The 22,400-nt window shown below is 41.7% G+C and overlaps 1 protein-coding gene across 1 annotated transcript in view; it reads left to right on the plus strand.

The window, feature by feature from the left end:
• The window catches only part of LDLRAP1 (low density lipoprotein receptor adaptor protein 1), a 94,549-nt gene extending 82,452 nt beyond the window's left edge, over window positions 1-12,097 (plus strand). The window contains exons 8-9 of the mRNA XM_082246540.1: window positions 2,570-2,604; window positions 11,757-12,097. Of these exons, the coding sequence (XP_082102666.1) occupies window positions 2,570-2,604; window positions 11,757-11,901 (180 nt within the window). The 3' untranslated portion in view covers window positions 11,902-12,097. The remainder of the gene's footprint in view (window positions 1-2,569; window positions 2,605-11,756) is intronic.
• The last annotated feature ends 10,303 nt before the right edge of the window (window positions 12,098-22,400 follow it).

The following is a 22,400-nucleotide window of genomic DNA, read 5'->3' on the forward strand; positions in this document are numbered from 1 at the left end:
GGTGACGGGTACTCGGGTACTCTGGTGACGGGTACTCGGGTACTCTGGTGACGGGTACTCGGGTACTCTGGTGACGGGTACTCGGGTACTCTGGTGACGGGTACTCTGGTGACGGGTACTCGGGTACTCTGGTGACGGGTACTCGGGTACTCTGGTGACGGGTACTCTGGTGACGGGTACTCTGAGTACCTGTCAACGGAGTACCTGTCACCTACCCATCAGAGTACCCGAGTACCTTCCACCTGCTCATCAGAGTACCTGACGCCTGAAGTACCCGAATACTTGCCGCCTGCTCATCAGTACCTATCAGTACAGTATCACCTATCAGTATCAGTACTACTCATCAGTACCTATCACCTGCCTATCGGAGTACCTGCCACCTGCTCATCAGTACCCCGAGTACCTGCCACCTGCTCATCAGTACCAGAGTACCTGTCACCTGCCCAACAAAGTACCCGAGTACCTGTCACCCTTCATACAGCCATGTCCACAAGTCCAAAAAGGTTTATATACGTCCTCCGTTTAAACCTAAATACCGGTGTTATGGCAGCAGATAGCTGCCATAACCCTGGTATTTTTTTTAAACGGTGGACGGTTGGCTTTCCGATAAGGGTGGTCCCAGTGGCGGATTCACCGTGGGATCACCCTTCCGGGATGGCGGAAGAGGCGCCCCCCCCTCCCACCGCGTTCCGGTCCTTTTCCCCGCTTTTTTTTTTTTTTTTCTATCTTTTAGTGTACTTGTGAGATCTGAGGACTTTTTGACCCCAGATCTCACAAAAAAGAGGTCCTGTCGTGCCTTTCTATTTTCTATTCTAATTTTGAAACCTGACATGTTGGGTATCTATTTACTCGGCGTAACATTATCTTTCACATTATGGAAAAAAATTGGGCTAACTTTACTGGTTTCTTATTTTTTTTATTAAAAAAAGTGAATTTTTTCCCAAAAAATTGCATTTGGAAGACCGCTGCGCAAATACGGTGTGATAAAAAATATTGCAATAATCTCCATTTTATTCTCTAGGGTCTCTGCTAAAAAAAAATATATATGTTTGGGGGTTCTAAGCAGTTTTCTAGCAAAACAACTGATTTTAGCTTGTAAACACCAAATGTCAAAAATAGGCCTAGGCAAGTGGCTAGGATGCATGATGCTCCTTGGATGTTAGGCCCCTCTATATGGCTAGGCTGTGAAAGTCTCACACATGTTGTATTGCCATACTCAGGAGGAGTGGCAGAATGTATTTTGAGGTGTAATTTTTGCTATTTACATGCTATGTGTTAGAAATATCCTATAAATTGACAACTTTGTGTAAAAAAAAAAAAAAAAAAAGTTTTCATTTGTTTCCCACATTTTCCAAAAACTTGTGGAAAAAAATGACACGTTCAAACAACCCATAATGCCTCATAGAATATACATTGGAGTGTTTGCTTTCCAAAATGGGGGTCATTTTGTGGACTTTTCCATTGTATTGGTGCTCTAGGGCCTTGAAAAGTGTGATGGGTAGTAAGAAAGTTTTATGTGGATTTATGCTCCTAGAACGCCTGAAGGTGCTTCTTGGACGTGGAGTCTCTTTGTGGCCAGGCTGTGTAAAAGTCTCACACGTGGTATCACCATACTCGAAAGGAGTAGCAGAATGTATTTTTGGGTGTAATTTTTGCTGTGTACATGCTATGTGTTAGAAATAGCTTATAAATTGACAACTTTGTGGGGAAAAAAAAGAAAGGCAGTAAGTACATCTGGTGTGATCAATTTTCAGTAATTGGTACCATAGCTTCTAGACTCTAACTTTCACACAGACTAAATATACACTAATTTGGGTTAATTTTACCAGAGACATGTAGCAGTATACATTTTGGCCCAAATGTATGAGGAAAAATTTATTTTTTGCAAAATTTTTTAATTGAAACTAAAAAAAAGTGTTTTTTTTTCAAAATTTTTGCTCTTTTTTTGCATATATCACGAAAAAAAAAAAAAAAAAAAAACCCAGTTGTGATCAAATACCACCAAAAGAAAGCTCTATTTGTGTGAAAATAATGATAAAAATTTTGTTTGGTTACAGTGTAGCATGACTGAGCAATTGTCATTCAAAGTGTGAGAGTGCTGAAAGCTGAAAATTGGTCTGGGCAGGAAGGGGGTCTAACTGCTCTGTATGGAAGTGGTTAAGATAGCATTGCTGTACTGTCAGAAGCAAAGGCCACAGGAAGCTTACAGTCATATACACAAATGTCATATCTAGCGTTAAGTTATGGACTTGGCTCAGCTTTGCTGTACTGACTGTTCTTTGCAATCAAAGTAAGGCAAAAGCACAATTGGCCCGTTCCTTCACATGGGCATTATAAAAGTGATCCAACCAACTCCTTAACAGTGTTACATGTTGCTTATACATTGAATGCTACAGACATGGAATATGGTTAATCTTTGCAAAGGTATATAATATAATATAATAAATAATATAATTAATATATAATATAATTAATATAATATAATTAATATAATAATTTTTTTCCTTGCTAGTGTTTTAAGGGAGCATGTGTACTCGTATATAATTTTTTTTTTTTTTTTTTTCTGCAGGAACTAGATGATGGGCTGGATGAGGCTTTCTCAAGGTAAATTATGGACATTACTTCTAATTGCATTAGATCTATACTGTGTTTAAAGCCTAACTCCATGTTTTCGTAAAACATTCAATGGTATTTTCTAAATGAATAAAATTCTTCCTCTGGCTGAGGCAGGCGGATGACCTCTTGATCTCCACCTTTTCATTAAAAAAGGTTTCCTGTGAATTGCTCAGTGGCGCTCACCTCGCCTGTTTTCTTCAAGCACAATGGGAATTCCCTATCCTGCTGCTAGAACAGTGCTGTATATGGTTTATAGCTGAGGCTGCATGCAGTTCATACAGCCTTGACAGCTGCTGCATGCATTCATAAACAAAATGGTTCATTTAGACCAGTTTGGTCCAAGTGAACTTTTTTAAGTTCACTAAAACATGACTTTAAGCCTGAGGAATCTTTATCCATGCCTTTTGACATAGAACTAACTTTAATCTGTGTAGCTGTATTAGCAATGAAGCTTGTGTTCATATATTTTATGTAATTAAGGGGAGCTGGCTATGCTGATTGTGCTTAAAGCCTTGCATTGGTCCTGTTGTTGTGGGTAAGCAAGCATAGCCCAATAAAGGTAACTTTGTATAGAGTGGAGAAGTGGATATAGGGCAAATAAAACCTGCCACATGCTGTTTTTCATCTCTCAAAAACAGATTTTAGGTTTAGGCTGCAGTGGTGCCTTAACAAAATCCTTAATTAAATACAAAAAATAACTGGTATGGTTGCTCACATATTGCTAAATTATGCAAGGGCGAGCTCTTGGCTGTTATCCTTCTTTCAGTAATTGTTTTTGTAACAGCTCCTATACCTGGATATGATGCTTTTTGTCAGGATAGATGTTGACCTGGAACAAGTACAGTATCTCACAAAAGGGAGTACACCCCTCACATTTTTGTAAATGTTTTATCTTCATGTGACTACATTGTAGCAAATTAATTTCTTCAGTGTTAAGTAGTAAGTGTACAGCTTGTACAACAGTGTAAATTTGCTGTCCCCTCAAAATAACTCTACGCACAGCAATTAATGTCTAAACTGCTGGCAACAAAAGTGGGCCCAATTTGGGCATTTTCACTTGGGGGAGAACTCAAAGTGTCAATATTTTAAGTGGCCACCATTTATTATTCAGCACTGCCTTAACCCTTTGGGCATGGAGTTCACCAGAGCTTCACAGGTTGTCACTGGAGTTCTCTTCCATGATGACATCACAGAGCTGGTGGATGGTGGAGAGCTTGCGCTCCTCCACCTTCTGTTTGAGGGTGCCCCACAGATGCTCAATAGGGTTTAGGTCTGGAGACATGCTTGGCCAGTCCATCACCTTTACCCTCAGCTTCTTTAGCAAGGCAGTGGTCGTCGAAGGTGTGTTTGGAGTCATTATGTTGGAATACTGCCTTGCGTCCCAGTCTCTGAAGAAAGTGGAACATGCACTGCTTCAGTATGTCACAGTATATGTTGGTATTCATGGTTCCCTTAATGACCTGTAGCTCCTCAGTGGCAGCCCAGACCATGACACTCCCACCACCATGCTTGACTGTAGGCAAGACACTTGTCTTTTGTACTACTCCCCTGGCTGCCGCCACACATGCTTGACACCATCTGAACCAAGTAAGTTTATCTGTCCTTATTAGGCCACATGGCATGGTTCCAGGAAACCATGTCCTTAGTCTGCTTGTCTTTAGCAAACTGCAGGCTTTCTTGTGCATCTTTTTAGAAGAGGCTTCCTTCTGGGATGACAGCCATGCAGACCAAATTGATGCAATGTGTGGTGTATGGTCTAAGCACTGACAGGCTGACCCCCACCCCCCCGAGTGGAATCTGTCCTGTTAACCACTGTATGGTCTTGGCCACCGTGCTGCAGCTCAGTTTCAGGGTCTTTGCAATCTTATAGCCTAGGACATCTTTATGTAGAAAATATTTTTTTCAGATCCTCAGTTATTTTCCATGAGGTGCCATGTTGAACTTCCAGTGACCAGTAAGAGTGAGAAATGACACCAAATTTAACACCTGCTCCCTAATCACATCTGGGACCTTGTAACAGTCGCATGACACCAGGGAGAGTAAATGGCTAATTGGGCCCAATTTGGGCATTTTCACTTAGGGGTGTACTCATTTTTGTTGCCAGCCAGCAGTTTAGACATTAATGGCTGTGTATTGAGTTATTTTGAGGGGACAGCAAATTTACATGGTTATACAGGCTGTACACTCCCTAGGTTACATTGTAGCAAAGTGTCATTTCTAAAGGGGTTGTCGCATCAAAAGATATAATTAAATTATTTATAAAAATGTGAGGGGTGTACTCACTTTTGTGAGATGCTGTATAGACAAGGTATTCAGACTTTCTGATTTTTGTTAAATTCTGTTTAATGAATGCTTTCATGCCTGGTATGTTTTAGAAGCCTTCAGAGAGGCCGCCTTCTGTTAGACCTGGGATAATATAAAAGTGACTGTTTCCTCTCTATCCCCAATTCCAAAGTTGGGATGCTGTGCAAAATCGAAATCAAACCGAATGCAATGGTGTGCGAATTTTAAACCCATATTCCTTTTAGTTGACAGGACACAGCTTCTGATTCTTAACCATTGGGTTATGCTGCCCCCTATAGGAGTAGGACACAAAGCAGGATAAGGTTGACTACGTCTATGGGCAGTCCCAGGGGGTATACACCCACTCTCGGCTATAGGCACTCAGTGTTTTTTTTTGCTCTTGTGAGAATTACAATTAAGTCCTGGACTTGGCAGCAAACTGGATCATATAGATCCTTGGGGTCCCCAAGTCCGGCCAGCGAGCGTGTGCAGACCACAGCTTCGTGCTAGGTCAGCCGTGACATAGCCCCACTGGATGGGGGGCTGGCCTGCGAGTTAAACAGTCGCAGAGTTTCCTTCTGGCCAACAGGACCAACGTTACATTGGAGCAGTGTCCTGTCGAGCGGTACCCACCCTGTTCCTGGTGTGGCAAGTAGCTGCCCCCCCCACTACCACTGGAGGGCTTTGTGGTGGAAGTGGGCCCCTCCCTGGGATGGTCTGCGCTTGCTGGGCCTGATGGTGTCCCCCCTTGAGATTCTGGTGAAATGGGTCAAGGATCCATGATCTCTAGAGGTGGCTTCACTCTCTGGCACTAAGACATAGAAAAATCCTTTTCCTCCTGTACTGGATGGTTGTCTCCACGAATGCCAGTATGTCCAGGTAGGGAGGTGTCCTCAGTACAGATGTGCTCAGGGGTCTGGACTATGGCAGAGCCCAGACTGCCAATTGGTGTACTGGAAATCTGAGCGATCAGACTGTCTTCCTCATTGCACAATTATCTTCAGGGATGTCCGGTACAAGTTCTGCCCATAACCAAAGGGGCATAAGAAGTGTCCTGATGGCTGGGTAAGTAGCCGGCATTCTAAGGTGGGCTGACTGATTCATTCCAGCCCTCTCAAACTTCTGCCAAGACTCCTGTGCAGGATTCAGGCAGAAGAGATTTCTGGTCATTCTAATGGCTCCAGACAGGTCTCCGCCGCTCTTGGTATGCCGATCTGGTATGGCTGGTCGCCGATGCTCTTTGGGGACTTCCTGTCAGGCAGGGTCTGCTGTCCCAAGGACTAATCTTCTATCCTGTTTTAGTCGCTGGCTTTAACGGCTTTGCTGTTTTGAATGCCATGTCCTGAAGGGTGGAGGTTTGTTTGTTTTTTATCAGGGATTCCTAGGCTGTTAAAAGCTTGGAAATCTGCCTCTAGGAAGATCTACCATCATACGTGTAAGACGTACATTGTGTGGTGTGAGTCTCTGGGGGTCCGCTCTTTCTCGGTGGATCGGATCTTAATAGTCAACGGGGGGTTGAACAAAAATTGGCCTGGAGTACCCTCATGGGCCAGGTATCTGGTTTTGGCAGTCTTTTTCCAACAACCTTTGGCCCCACACACCCTAGTGCATCCTTTTTTTTTTTTTTTTTTTTTTTTTTTTTTTTTTTTTTTTTTTTTTTTTGTTCTTTAGAGTGTCTGACGTTTTGGTTTCTTCAGTGCAGGCTCCATTGCCTCCCTGGAATCTTAATGTGGTGCTTTCAGCTCTACTGAAGCTTCTCTGAAAATATTTGGGAGATTTCCCTGCGTACATTGACCAAGAAGGTGGTCTTTGGTGGCTATCACCTCTGCATGCAGGGTGTCAGGGACTGACAGCATTATCCTGTCCTACACCTTATGGTGCTTTGCCTCTGTCCGTCATTCTTTCCTAAGGTGGTTTGTCATTTGAAGACCTTGTGTTGCCTTCTGTGTCCCAGCCTTAACATCTGTAGGAAATTGCTTTGCATGTCTTGGATATGGTCCGGGCAATTAGGGTGTACCTGGCAGCTGCAGAGTCTTAGGAAGTCAGACTCATTTGTGCTCATGGACGGACCTCACAAAGGGTTGTCTGCTTCTGTGACCATTTCCATATGGATCAGACAGACGGTGGTTCAGACCTTTGCATCAGGGGTCGGGTTCCTCCTTTCCCTGTTTAGGCGCACTCTATTATTATTATTTATTATTATTATTATTTATTATTATTATACAGATTTATATAGCGCCAACAGTTTGCGCAAAGCTTTGGGTGCTTGGTGTCTCCTTGGCTTTCCGTCTTCAAGCCTCAGTGCAGGTTTGCAGGGTGGCCACCTGGTCGTCGGTGCACGCTTTACAAAAATTATTTTTTTTTTTTTTTTTTTTCTCCAAGGTTTTGCTGGCTGCTGTTTGGAGGACCTGGTCCTCTGATAGTATATTTTTCAGGTGAGCTCCAGTTTGTTTGAGCTTTATCTGCTGTTTCCCAGCCCTCACGTTTGACACTGCTTTTGGGATTTCCCAATTGTTAAGAATCAGCTGTCTGTCAATGAACGAAAGAGAAAATGGGACTTTTGACTTGCCATTAAATCCATTTCTCTGATGTTCAGTGACGGACACAGCACCCACCCCTCTGGAGTTAGTTTTGTTACAAGCAGTGTCAGAATAAAAGCCGAGTGCCTATAGCTGAGAGTGGGTGTATACCCCCTGGGACTGCCCATAGGCATAGTCAAGCTTTTTCCAGCCTAGTGTCCTCCTTCTGTAAGGCACAGAATAACCCAATAGTTAATCAGGAGCTGAGCTGTATCAGTCAGTGAACATCAGAGAAATGGATTTTACGATGAGTCAATCCCATTTTTATACAGTTGGGGGGAGTACCGCGCTTTAAAAGTGCTTAAATAACATAAATAAAATATATATATATGTAAATACGTGAAAAAGTGCTTCTTAAATAATATTAAAATTGATGTGTCTTAATGTATACAATAATATAATCCGATATGCTTTATACAATAAATATAATAGGTGATGAAATATTCATTAAAAAAATATAAATCTTATTGAAACCAACTATATCAATCCATCATACAGTGAAAAATTTATATAAAATTAAAATCGGTGACTTATTTAAATATAAAGTGCTCTAAATAAGTGATAACCAATAAAGTGCTGAAGTGTCCTTTTAAAATTATTTTTATAAATATATAATGTGATGAACGCAATCTTCTTAATCCAAATTTCACATGCAGGTGCTTCGTGCGGTGCCCACTAGGTGTCCTAAGCGCTCACCTCACTGCTCCTTTAAAAGAGCCTTGGTTGTATTTCTCAGTATGTTGTTTCTTCCTCCTTATTGTGCCATTATAAATCCTTGGTTATATCTCCCTTGTAAATGCAGCTATCTTTCAGGGGATATAAGCGGTTCCTTGTATCTCCAAAAAAATCAAATTGGGGCCAACATAGTGAAGTACGTCCCATAAATTTATTTAAAAAAGATAGAGTAACACTCACATTGCTTATCGTCTTGTTTCAAGCATAACATACAATCCTTTGCCGATACGTCACTTCCGGTTGAGCTATCCTACGCGTTACGCTGCGTCATCACGCAGCTTCTTCCAGGGATGACGCAGCGTAACGCGTAGGATAGCTCAACCGGAAGTGACGTATCGGCAAAGGATTGTATGTTATGCTTGAAACAAGACGATAAGCAATGTGAGTGTTACTCTATCTTTTTTAAATAAATTTATGGGACGTACTTCACTATGTTGGCCCCAATTTGATTTTTTTGGAGATACAAGGAACCGCTTATATCCCCTGAAAGATAGCTGCATTTACAAGGGAGATATAACCAAGGATTTATAATGGCACAATAAGGAGGAAGAAACAACATACTGAGAAATACAACCAAGGCTCTTTTAAAGGAGCAGTGAGGTGAGCGCTTAGGACACCTAGTGGGCACCGCACGAAGCACCTGCATGTGAAATTTGGATTAAGAAGATTGCGTTCATCACATTATATATTTATAAAAATAATTTTAAAAGGACACTTCAGCACTTTATTGGTTATCACTTATTTAGAGCACTTTATATTTAAATAAGTCACCGATTTTAATTTTATATAAATTTTTCACTGTATGATGGATTGATATAGTTGGTTTCAATAAGATTTATATTTTTTTAATGAATATTTCATCACCTATTATATTTATTGTATAAAGCATATCGGATTATATTATTGTATACATTAAGACACATCAATTTTAATATTATTTAAGAAGCACTTTTGCACTTTTTCACGTATTTACATATATATATTTTATTTATGTTATTTAAGCACTTTTAAAGCGCGGTACTCCCCCCAACTGTATTTATCTTTATTGTGTAGGTTACCAATTTTAGTACCTGCAGCATTAAAGGTGCCTATTTTTTAGACAATAATTAGAGAAGACAGCGCGAGAATTTCACCAACCCTCAATCCCATTTTTAGTCACAAACTTCTCAAATGTGAATTTACCATTTTTTAAAAATTTATTTTGGAATTGATGTCAGCAACACTTCTCAAAAGTTGGGACAGGGGAAACAAAAAGCTGGCAAAGTACTAACCAGGAAGAGCTGAAAAATTTTTGCAAATAATTGGGTTATTTGGCAACAGGTCAGGAACATGCGTGGATATATAAAAAGGGCATCTTCAGTAGCTCAGAATTAAAAATCGTCAGAGGTTTGCCAATCTGAAAAGCTGCATCTAAAAATTTGTCTCCTTTTTCAGAATCTTCAATCAATGTAAAATTGCAAAGACTTTAACCGCTTGCCGACCACCCGCCGCAGTTGTACGGCGGCAGTCTGGCGCTCCCAGGCAAAGTGCTGTACATGTACGGCGCTAGCCTGGGAGGAGCTAGGGGGTGATCACGCGCCACCGGAGGCGCACTCCCACCCCCGCTTGTCTGCTGGGGAGTCAGTGCGTGTGACCGGCGGCTCGTATGGCCGCCGGACACTCATGATCTCCCGCTGCAGTGAGAAGGACAGACTGCTGATGTAAACACAGCCGTCTGTCATTCTCACTAAAGTCTCATTCTCACTGAAGTAATCAGAGGCTATGCGATCCTGCTATGTAGGATCATATGTCTGTGATTACATCACAAGCCACACCCCTTGACAGTTAGAATTACACCCCTAGGGACACAACCCCTTGATCACCAGTAAAGTAAACCCCTTCCCTGCAGTGTCATTTTTACAGTAACAGTGCATCTTTTTAGCAGTGATTACTGTAATGTCACTGGTACTCCAAAAGTGTCAAATGTCAGTCGGGTCCGATCTGTCTGCCGCAATGTCGCAGTCCCACAAAAAAATCGCAGATCGCCGCCATTACTAGTTAAAAAAAAAAAATGACAAATCTTTCCCGTAGTTAGTAAACGCAATAACTTTTGCGCAAACCAATCAAAATACGCTTATTGCGATTTTTTTTTTTTTTTTTTTTTTTTTTTTTTTTTTGAGAATTTCATATAAAAAAAAAAATTTCAAAATTGATGCGTTTTTGTTTATAGCGCAAAACATAAAAATCACACAGGTGATCAAATACCACCAAAAGAAAGCTGTGGGGAAAAGGACGTCAATTTCGTTTGGGTACAGCGTCGCACGACTGCGCAATTGTCCGTTAAAGTCACGCAGTGCCGAAACGCAAAATGGGGCTTGGTCTTTGAGCAGCCAAAATCTTCCAGGGCTAAAGTGGTTAACTATCACCATCCATAGTACAAAAAAAAAAAATTCTGAGAATCTGGAGAAATCTAAGGACAAGGCCAAAATGCAATATTGAATGCTAATGATCTTTGGGCCTTAAGATGGCACTGCATGATTGTGCTGGACATCTCTGTATGGGCTTCACTGTCTGTGAATACAGTTCTCTGTGCCATTTGACTTTTTATTGGGGGTGGGGGGGGGGGGGCGTGCACGTGCAACGAAGGACACTGCATCCTCCAGACTAAAGAGGACATTCCAGTATATCAGTGCTCAATTCAAAAGCCTGCATTGCTGATGGTATGGAGGTGTAGTGCCCATGGGGTGGGCAGCTTGCACATCTGGAAAGCCACCATCAGTGCTAAAAATGTGTATCCAGATTTAAAGCTCCATATTTCAGGACAATAATAAACCATTTACTGCATCTTAACAGCATGGCTTTGTAGTAGACCGGGTGTTTAACTGGCCTGCCTGCAGTCCAGACCTTTTTCACCAATTGAAAATGTGGCGCATCTTTGAAACAAATATGAGCGATCAAATACGGTTTAGCATTTCGAATCTTATTTCGGTAAAGAATGGGACAACATTCCTTTGCCAAACTCCAGCAGAGCAATTTGTCTCCTTTTTGTCAGTTCCCATATGTTTAGAATCTTTTTGTCAGTTCCCATATGTTTAGAATCTTTAAGGCTGGCCATACATGATACAATTTTTTCTTTCAGTTTTCTGTCAGATTTTCTTGAAATTTACCTTCAAGTATGTAGTACGAATGCCTGCCTATTGGATACAAGTGAATGTTTAGCTTTGTCCTCACATTATGTGGTTTGTGGTAGATCTGACCGAAAATTGTACAACAAAAGTTGGACATGTATGGCCAGCCTAAGAGGGGATGCTACAGTGGTAAACATTGCCCTGTCAACTTTGAGACTTTCTTCCGTCAATTTAAAAATGTGCCTTTTTTTTTTTTTTTCTCCATTTTTAAATATTTGATATGTTTTTATATTGTGAATATAATAGGTTTGAGATTTGCAAATCATTCTTTATATAGATTTTAGTGTCCCAACTTTTTTTTTCCTGTGTATATTCTGTATTTTTAGACTGTACAGATGCAAAATATAACACTTTGCCTATTTCCTGTTCCCTACAGACTGGCGGAGTCTAGGACTAATCCTCAGGTTCTTGATATTGGGCTGACTGCAAATGATCTTCAAAGTGAAGACTGCTTGTCTCCCTGCAACTGGGACCGAATGGAGCTGAGTCCAACAGATGGAGATGAACTGTTTATGTTCTGACATTTGTAAAGCACTCTAACAGTTTTCAGTGCAATAGTCCCAAAAAGAAAAATCACACTTCACTGAAAATGAATACAGTCAAGTGGGACCTCTAAAACCAAAGTTTTAACATGTGCTTTAGATATTTGTCATACAAGAACAAGGAGAAAATTTTATATTACCAGCATGCCACAGCTTGCTTATTCTGGAGCAACTTAAGGACATTTCATTAAAAAAAATAAGTTTTTTTTTTCCTTAGGAATGTTTCAGTTTGTTACATAATTATCAGTATTTTTCCAATCTAGCTGTTGCAGCATACTATGATGAATTTATTACATGGCTTACCCCAGTTTTTCTGTACTGGGAAATATAGGCATCACCTTTTTGGTTTATTGTATTAAATTCTGTGTGGTGACAAATATGGCAGCAAATCCTATTATGGCTTTCTACAGACTGTGCATGCTGCTAACCTATTTGTTCTCAATCTCACACACCTTCCCTGGAAAAGTGAAATCATCCTGATATTGGCAGCATGTTGTATATAAACCACCCCCTCCATTTCCTAAACCACTCCCTCCATTTCCTAGACATCTGTATAATATTCTTGTTGACTGGATATCTGGCAAGTTATCATCCAGGTCCTAAAAACTGAGCTGTTGAATGTAAGCCTTCATACCAACTAAAGTCTCCATTTATTTATCCAATTCGTTTGAGATCTCAAGATTTCTCTTCCATTTCTTGTATAGACTTTGTCAATCTCAGTACATTTCAGTGACTGGACACTTACAATTTCGCACTTAACTTGGCTCTGCACTTATATTACTGAAAGGTTAAAATGCTTTTGTGTCTCCATGGCCTATTTGTGGGCTAGCGTGGGAGAAGAATTAAATGGAACCTTCTCAAAAAATGTTCCTGATTTACTCGTTTAAATTATACAATCTAGGAATCGCCAATCATGGTTGACGGTCTCTCCATTCCTTCCATATAAATACTACACTGTTGGTTTATTTAATAACAGTACACCAAATGGTTCCATTCAGTAACTCGCAGCACCTAACCAGAAATCATTTTATCGGTGTGTGGGTGTTAAGGGACAGCAGCTGATTTCTAATTGGTTGCTAGCAGTCACTGTACAAAGCTGCTTGTTGTACCAGACTATAGTGCTTAACTGTGATGGCAATAGTAATTGGCCCAAAAACTCAATTACTTTTTTACATAACTGGAACTACTTTTTTACATAACTGGAACTACCCACAAAACACTTGGGCAATTTCCTAAAAGGTGGAGGGATTGATCATATATTTTTTTAACACTACTGTCTTAGGCTCACACATTTTACACTTATTATATATTTTTTTTTTTGTCGGGTACCCTTGGTTTCCAGTATGGTGACTGACTGGTATACAATGTTACAGTTTACAAGGTGGAATTTCTTCTCATCTATGCTTAAAACAACATTTAGTGCAAGTCCTTAAATGCAGATGTTTGAGTTTTGTCTTTTTATTTGTTGAAATGAGCAATTTATAATGGAAAAGTATATGCAGTATTTTGAAAATTCTTTTTTGTATGCTTTATTATATGTAATATTTTATTAATACCTATACTATAAGACAATCATCTTGTTTGAATGTTCTGCTCTAAAAAGTGGAAAATTGAATGTGAAAAGTTGTTGCATTTTTATAATTTCATAAAGCTCTGTCCATGCAAAAAGTGTGGGCTTTTTCATCTGATGAATCTCATCTGGGATCATCCTGTAGAGTTGCCGATTTACTTTTATAGGCTGCTTATGTCTAAAGGTTGTCATTGTTCATAGTATGCCAAATATGCCCTTTGTTCGGTCTATGATTGCAACCCATTCCGTAACCACCACAGAGATGCTAGTTTGCATCTACAGAAGCATTACTGGCAGCTAGAACTAGCGCAATTCTCAAATGAAATGTTTATAAAATTAGAACATTCTGTGTGCAGCTCTAGAGAACCTATGGTGATGTGCAATTATGAATTCAATTTTTTCAGATCATTTTACTTACACAATATATTGATGGGGAACTAGGAAAGGCCAAATTGTAGCATTTGAATATTTCACTCACCCGCTTAAGGTCAGTGGTCTGTCTGCATTTCACAATAGCAATTTCTTGAGCCAGATAAAATATTCCTGTGGAGAGAGCAAAAATTTAAATTTATAAATAAATTTAGTCTTGTACAGACTTTAACATGTCAATGCTGAACAAGTTGCATCCCATATGATATTGGTAATTAAAATTGTAGTAATCGCTATTGCTGCAATGAGAGCGTTGTGTGTGGGTTTTTTTTTATTTGTTTTTGTTTTTCCCCTTTTCTTCTTTAGAATGATGTGCCTTTTCTGGGTTTAGATACACAAAGCTTTACTGGTTAATGCAGTGTACATTAAATATTTTAATAGCAGTATCTTTCCATCTTCAGATACACTGTAAATGCTTTCCAAACCAAAATTAAAACTTTGGTTTAACGCACAATCAAGTTTCTGTTTTGTTTTTTTCTCTTTACCTTTACCAAGAAAGCCTTTTAAAAATTTAAATAGCTTTAATCCTCCAGTTATCTGTGTAATCTGCAGTCACACAAGGACACAGGTGCAGCTCTGTACATAACACTGCTTTTGCAGACAAATATTTGTTGTACTTAAATTTTTTCATTTAAAAGAAGTTGTACCTTAATGACTATTCATCTGCAGAGCATTAAATCATTGAATAATGTGGAGACTGCAAAATTGTACCTATTGAGGGACACTGGAAGTCCAATACCGACGCTCACAGTAGAATTTAACACAACCAAAACAAATCTCTAGGAGAAACAGTGCCTCGACGTGTAATATTTATTGAACAATTTAAAGCATCCAGCCAAGTTGAGACTCGCATGAAAATAAAGACACAGGCTTGTCTGTAGGTGACAATCTGATGGAAGGATGAATCTTTGCCTCCGATTCAAGATGCTGTAATGCCACAGTATGACAAGGATACAAATCTCTGGGCCAACCCTGGATAACCATTACTGTACCCAGCATGCCTCAACCTTTACTAATGCTCTAACAGGGCTCTCCAAATTACAGCACTCCAGCTGTTGCGTAATTACATGTACATGAGGCATTGTAAAACTAACATTTACAGACTTGGCTAGTCATGATGGGAATGTAGTTCCTGAACTGGAGGGCCATAGTTTGGAGACCCCTGCAAGTCTAGGACAGATGTCTTTTTCAGTTCAGCTGCAAAAGTCTAACTTTTTTTTTATTCTAGATCAGGTGCAGCTGCAGTACAGAGGTTTTTCATCTTAATGCATAGAATTCATTAAGGTGAAAAACCTTGAGGCTTTAAAAACCACTTAGTTTTTTTAAGTCAGCATTCATAAGGTCTAGCCCTGTGACTGCAGGAATTTTGGTGGTTTTGGTTCCATCTCAGCTATGATTTGGTCCTCAATCCTTTTGCTACAGAGCTAGGGCATTGGGTGCTGTCTACTACAAAGGGTGGATAATAAATATCTTGGTAGTCTAGATATTGTGCTGGGGGTTTAGTGTTACCAGACACCCAAGTGTATTTTTGGATGGTAGTCTTAATCACTGTTAGGTGGAGGTTTGATCAATAACGCATCTGTCTTTGGAAGCTGCTAATCTAGGATTCCTTCAACATTCGGTAACTTAAAGGAAAAGCATGGCCAAAGCTTTATTGTTAATACGTCTCCTCCTGTGGGTTACAGGAGTGTGTGCTTGGCTCTGCACGCCTGTGCCCCAAATTCAGCTGACAGTGGAGAGATCCTTAAAGTGCCAGAAAGACAGTGCTTGCAATAATGTGCATATCCAAAAAATAAGATAAATATAGGAAACCTCAGTTAATTAAATCCTGTAATGTGCAATTGTGCTTTGTCAATTATAACTACCATCAATTAACAGAATAATTAAAGTGCAATAGTGCCAAAACGAAAAGACAATTTTGTGCATAAAGTGCTGAATGCAAAATAACCAGTGCAAAAAATGTCCAAGATTGGGTAAACAGTCCACTCAAAATACAACTTCAATAAGGTGCTGCAATCAAAAGGAAGGTGCTTGAGGTGCTCCACACAGTGGAAAGGTGCTTCAAAAACCCTCTTGGGGATCCACTCACCAAAACAAAATGGTTAATGAGCCTTGAACATGGAATATCCAGTGGTCCGCCAGTGTAGTATGACCCCTTTTTGGGTTATCCAAAAGGATAGATGAACCTTTGAAGTGGATGGGTCAGCAAACCTCCAGCATCCAATATAGTAAACTCCTCGATATTCACTCAAAGAAGGGAACGGCCCAAGAACAATGAAGCCCGCAAGATATTTTATTATTCAAATGCAAGATTAAAAATACTCACACATATTAAAAGTATAAAAGTTTATGAAAACCACATTAAACAAACAATAACCGTCTGCGTTCCCACGAGATGCAGGCAGTGACGTCGTGTGATTGCTGTCTGCCGGAAGTGTCGACCCGTTTCGCCCGCCTACAAAGGGGCGTTATCAAAGACCTCACTTCCGCTTATGGCAATACAATTTATAGTGCTTCTACGGAGGCCATGGTTATGCAAGGACCAATCAAAAAATGTCACCGGGTTTGTGTCCCTTCCTGTTTACAATGTTAGTAGGTGTCCCCGCACATATAACAGGAAGTTAGACTAATGTCATCCCGGCGACTGTTACATGAATCCAAACAATAATTTGAATTACGGGGTCTAAGGAATTTCTTTATATAAAGAATTAGGAAACCACCTCACTTCCTGCTCACAATTCATGTGTACAGAGTGTTAGGATATCCATGGTTACATATCTTCAAATTATTTTTTTTTGTGATTGTTAGGATATCCATGGTTGCATATCTTAATTTGTATAAAATCACCAAAAAATAATTTTAAGATATGTAACCATCGATATCCTAACACTCTGTACACATGAAATGTGAGCAGGAAGTGAGGTGGTGTCCTAATTCTTTATATAAAGAATTTCCTTAGACCCTGTAATTCAAATTATTGTTTGGATTCATGTAACAGTCGCTGGGATGACATTATTAGTCTAACTTCCTGTTATGTGCGGGGACACCTACTAATATTGTAAACAGGAAGTGACACAATCCCGGTGATGTTCTTTTTGATTGTTCCCCAAGTAACCATGGCATCTGTAGGAGCACTATAAATTGTATTGCAGTAAGCGAAAGTGATGTCTTTGATAACGCCCCTTTGTAGGTGGGCGAACTGCGTCAACACACTTCCGGCAGACGGCAACCACACAATGTCACTTCCTGCATCTCGTGGAACGCACATCGGCTGCAATCCTGGAAGGAGACTGTTATCGTTTAATGTGATTTTCATACGCTTTTATACTTATTTAATATGTGTGAGTATTTTTAATCTTGCATTTGAATAATAAAATATCTTGTGGGCTTCACTATTCTTGGTCCATTCCCTTCTTTTCGAGTGAATATCGAGGGGTTTACTACATTGGAGGCTGGAGGTTTGCTGGCTCATCCCTCCTTTTGGGTAACACTACACTGGAGGACCACTGGATATTCCCTGTTCAAGGCTCATTAACCATTTAGTTCTGGTGAGTGGATTCCCAAGAGGGTTTTTGAAGCACCTTTCCACTGTGTGGAGCACCTTGAGCACCTTCCTTTTGATTGCAGCACCTTATTGAAGTTGTATTTTGAGTGGACTGTTTTTACCCAATCTTGGACATTTTTTGCACTTTAGCACTAGTTATTTTGCATCCAGCACTTTTTGCAGGAAAAAAAAAAAATGTATATTTAATGCAAAAATACACTATATAATTCCTGCTTTGCAAAATTTAAAAGATGATCTTACGCCCAGTACATAGACCCCAAACATGACATGCTTTAAAAATTGCGCACACCCGTGCAGCAGCAACAAAATACATAGTGAGGCTGAAAAAAAGACAGTCCATCCAGTTCAACCTATGATGTGTGTGTGTTTACTGTTAACCGTATATTGTATACCCCTGTATGTTGTGGTCTTTAAGCCGCGTCGCCCAGGAAGCTTGCAGTGTGGATGAGCTGATGAAGCCCCTTGCACCATGTCATGAGCGCCTGAGAGGCCAACACTGAGGCAAAACACAGATTGCAACAGGGAACCTGCCATTAGATAAATGTGGTGGACAAGAGCTTCCACATGCCTATCAGCCGGATCCCTGAATACTGGGAATCCCCTACCGGCAGCAAGGTGGGCTTATTCAGCCTAGACACAGTGTGATCCCCTGCTTGGGGACACTGACCAACGTTCGTCTACCGCCCCTGAAAAACAGAGAGCGGGTGGAAAAACGCTTAGGTGCCACCAACATGCGCTAAATGCGCCGCCACTGGCTATTCACAATCCCGTGAAAATCCACCGGGCAGGAAAAATGCCTGACCCGACAGTCTGGGGTCTGCGGAACCTGAGCAAAACGGACCGCTCACTTGACTGAGCTGGCTCATCGTTAAGATAGAGAGTTTCTGTTATGACGCCCATAAGAGCATCCATCGTAGCGCGTTCCCGCGCTACTGAGGAGGAAGATTCCCCCTCCTCCTCTCCCTCAAAGTGGAGGACCGTGAACCCCTCAGGGGGACCCATCGTCCATGGCAACCAATTCAGGCTCAGAGTCGGAGGACTGGGAGGGCACAGGCCGTTTTTCATGGAGGAGCATGCCGACATCAGCAGATTCACCTGGAATGCCGAAGTCGTCAGAGCAGCAGATATGGGTGCCAGGGGAGAGGATTCAGGTGTACCCGAAGTCCCCACCAGGTCTGCGGGGGATTTATTATTACGGGAGACCATTTTTGCCTTAAATGGAAAAAAAGGACACTGGCCCTTTAAATTGGCGGTTCCCACGCCCCCCCCCCCCCCCCCTCCGCAAACTACACCAAATGAAAAGAGCCCCTTTGAGAAAACACACTAGCAAAAAAAAAAGAATTAGATTTGGTCAAATAATGGCTGAGATATAAGCAAAAATCCCCAGCCTCTCAGCACATTTTACACATGATGAGAAGGAGGAAGTGACCTCACATCGCTAGAGGCCAGCCCTTGAGCCCAGAGCAAAGGTGCCTATTGAAAGTCAATGACAAAAGTCACAGGGAAAATGGCTGCTTGCCCTTACTAGGCATGTTGCCCACATCCAAGATGGTGCCAGAGCAGAATTCTCACATGGCTGCTGTGTTACACAGAGCTTAGAATCTGCAAACCACTAAAGGGGCGGCAGTTTCAAACGGCTCCAAAATAAATGCACCAAACACATTTCTGGCTATTAGCAGAGACCCCCCACAGTATTCCCATGCAGCACCCCCAGCGGGGGCAGGGAGGGGAGGGAAAACCCCAACCCGGCCAGAAGAGAGATCCTACAGAAACCGCCAGCCCTGCTATCCCCTAGAAGTTGGCCCACAACTCCACAAATGTCCCCAGGGACAAGGGGGTTCAGTACTTACCAGTCCAGCAGCGGGCACCGCTCAAAAATGGGAGACCTCCCACCCTAAGTGGGGGTGCCGCCAGCCAAGGAGAGACGCTGGCAACACGCGGGCGATCCGGGTTGAGACATCCTCTGCTCCGCCGGCTCGTCCCCATATGGAGGGGCACTGTCTTTGCGAGTCCTGGGCGTACCGGTAACCTGCGACGCTCGTTGGCAGGCTGGAACTCCATAAGGATCTATGATACCCAGTCCGAGGCCCAGCTCTGCAGTCACTTGTAGTCCTCCAGGAAAGGAATCCCTGACTAACTAGTGATAGTGAGAAAAAATAAAAATCTAGTGTGTAAAGAGAAAACACTGAAAATCTGAAAAAAATATAAGAAAGCCAAGACGCTAGGTCTCTGCAGGAAGACCTAAGCTCTGCTCCTGAAGCTAGGCAGCTTGAAACTGAAGTAATATCAGATTGGGTTCTGGTAATGGCTAAGGGATGGCCCCCTAGTGGCGTGCTGAGGTACAAACGTTTTTTGGTATTAACCTGATAATTATCTGCCTAGCCTGCACCTGCAAAGTGCGCCATTAGTGAAGGCTAATATCATCGGGCGGCGACTGTCAGAGGACGTAAGAGAAAAAGAGAACCTAACAGTTCCGCAGGAAAATTGTGTAGTATATGCACCATTAACCGCCCAAACATCCAAACCCACTTCTTAATAGCGGGTATACATGACAATATTCCACGTATACCTAAAGGTATTTTACCTGCAGTGGTGAAATCAACCTACCACAGCGCTGCCATCAGAGGTATCCATCTATGCTGAGCGCAAATGCGTTTTTTGTCAGAATATATAAAATCAGTGTGGCAGCCGATGAGTACCTGCAAGGCAAAGTGAACAGTAAACATAAAACATTACATTGGTACCTGAAAAGTACCAATGAAAAACAGTAAAAGTAGGAAGAGTATAAGTAGAAGAGCAGAGTAAGAACAGAAAAATAACTCAGACGACAACTATTTTTGGCTTTTTTATTTTGTATTTTTATTTTTTACACTTTTTTTTTTTTTCTTCAACGTTAAAGTTCCAGGTTAGGGTCTCTCAAAATGACGATAGCCATAGAACATCTTTTGAGACCCTGTGTAAGTGTGCCCTAAACTGTGCTGTGCTGTACCCTACGCTAATAATCCACTAGTGTGTGGTAGCGATGGAAGCAGTCACCGTGGCAAAGACCAGGTCGCTCAGGACAGTCGGGACAATAATTACGGGTTTCACGCCTAAATCCGCGCTTGCTGCAGACACGGCATCTTTTTTGGGGGTATCTTTGGGTAGGGGTACTCGGGAGGAATTCCGGAAAATGCCTCTCATGCAGCTGGCTCACTGCATCTGGTTGGGAAAGTTGGGCAGGAGCACCTGCTGAAAACAGAAGGGCTCTGATTATCTCTTCTTGGTGGTGTAGGAAGGATAATGTTCCGGCAGATGCTTTGTATAAGACAAAAGCGTTGTAAATAGATAATTGAAATAAGTATACAGACACTTTTTTGTACCAGCTTCTGGCCTTACAGGCAATTAAGTAGGGTCCCATCATCTGGTCGTTGAAGTCCACCCCTCCCATTTTACAGTTATAGTCGTTGACACAGAGGGGCTTCTCAACAACAACACCGGTGTAGTAATTTTGACTGCTTGTCTGGGTGAATGGAGGACAGAACGAAAACGTTCCGTTTGTCCCTCTACTTCATTGCAAGCAATTCATCGCACCTCAAGCAGGCTCTCTCCCCCGGACTCAGTGGAACATTTACTAGCCGTTGGGGAAAGCCCCGGCGATTAGATCGCACGGTGCCACAAGCGCCAATTTGTAATTGAAAGAGATATCTAAAAAGTGGCACGCTCAAATAAAAATTGTCCACGTACAAGTGGTACCCCTTTCCGAATAAGGGTGACACCAAGTCCCAAACTACCTTACTGCTGCTCCCTATGTAGTCTGGGCAGTCGGGGGGCTCCACAGTGCTATCTTTTCCCTCGTAGACACGGAAACTAACTGTATAGCCTTTGGCCCTGTCACAGAGCTTCTACAGCTTGACCCTGTATCTGGCACACTTGCTGGGGAGATATTGTTTCATAGCAAGGCGGCAAGTAAACTTAATCAGGGACTTATCAACGCCGACATCTTGTTCGGGGGTAAACAGGGCTGCAAACCGCTGATTGAAGTGGTCTACGAGGGGCCGAAATTTTGTGGAGTCAGTCATGTTCAGGGTCTTCCTGAGGACGACAGATTTCATTGTTGTGGAAATGCATGAGCCAAAATATTTGTTCGTATCGAACCATGGACATAGCAGCAGAGAACACGCGCATTTGGTGAATTGGGTCAGTGGACCAATATGACCGCGATTCACTCTTTTTTTTGTAATGCCCATGTTGAAGGATAGAAAGATCTTAAATTTGGAAACCGTTTAACTCAAATTCCGGGTTGGCCAGTGAATGGGAGAAGTTCGGGCGCTGTAGAATCTGTGGGCTGCTAATTAGGATATGCCAGCGCTTCAGGGAGGGCACTATGGGCCCTAAGGGCCTGTCTTCGAATACATGGTGGCTGCGGGCCACTACTTGTGCTATCCACCGCACCTGCTTCAACTGCACTTATGGGACTCACCACGTCACCAAGTCTTATTGCAGTGCTGGTATGTCTAGGTCCAGGGTGTTCTAGGCCGCTCGTGCTTGCCAGATCATGAGAAGTGTGAGCGGCACTAGTACTGGCACTCTGCTGCATACGAGAAACATCCGGTTTTTGCATCTCAGCAACTCCAGAATGGGTGAAATGGAAGGGTTGGGAGACAAGGATTTCGGGCACTGAACTTTATAAAAATAGGTTTTATTAGACAAATTATTTAAAAACATCTATTGTTGCAAGCAGATAAGTTTTCTACATTGAAAACAAGACCGATACATTGGTCAACATCATAGGGTACAATAACTCATGAGGTGTTATGCCTCAACATGGCATAGAAATATACATGTACAAGAAAATTTTTTTACAATCAGTATGAATCAGACATAATGTGTTTCAAATCAGAAGAGTCCTGCCGACGGAAACCCAGATAATCA

This window comes from Pelophylax lessonae, assembly GCF_965119305.1.
Source record: "Pelophylax lessonae genome assembly, chromosome: 2".
In the NCBI taxonomy this organism is placed as follows: domain Eukaryota; kingdom Metazoa; phylum Chordata; class Amphibia; order Anura; family Ranidae; genus Pelophylax; species Pelophylax lessonae.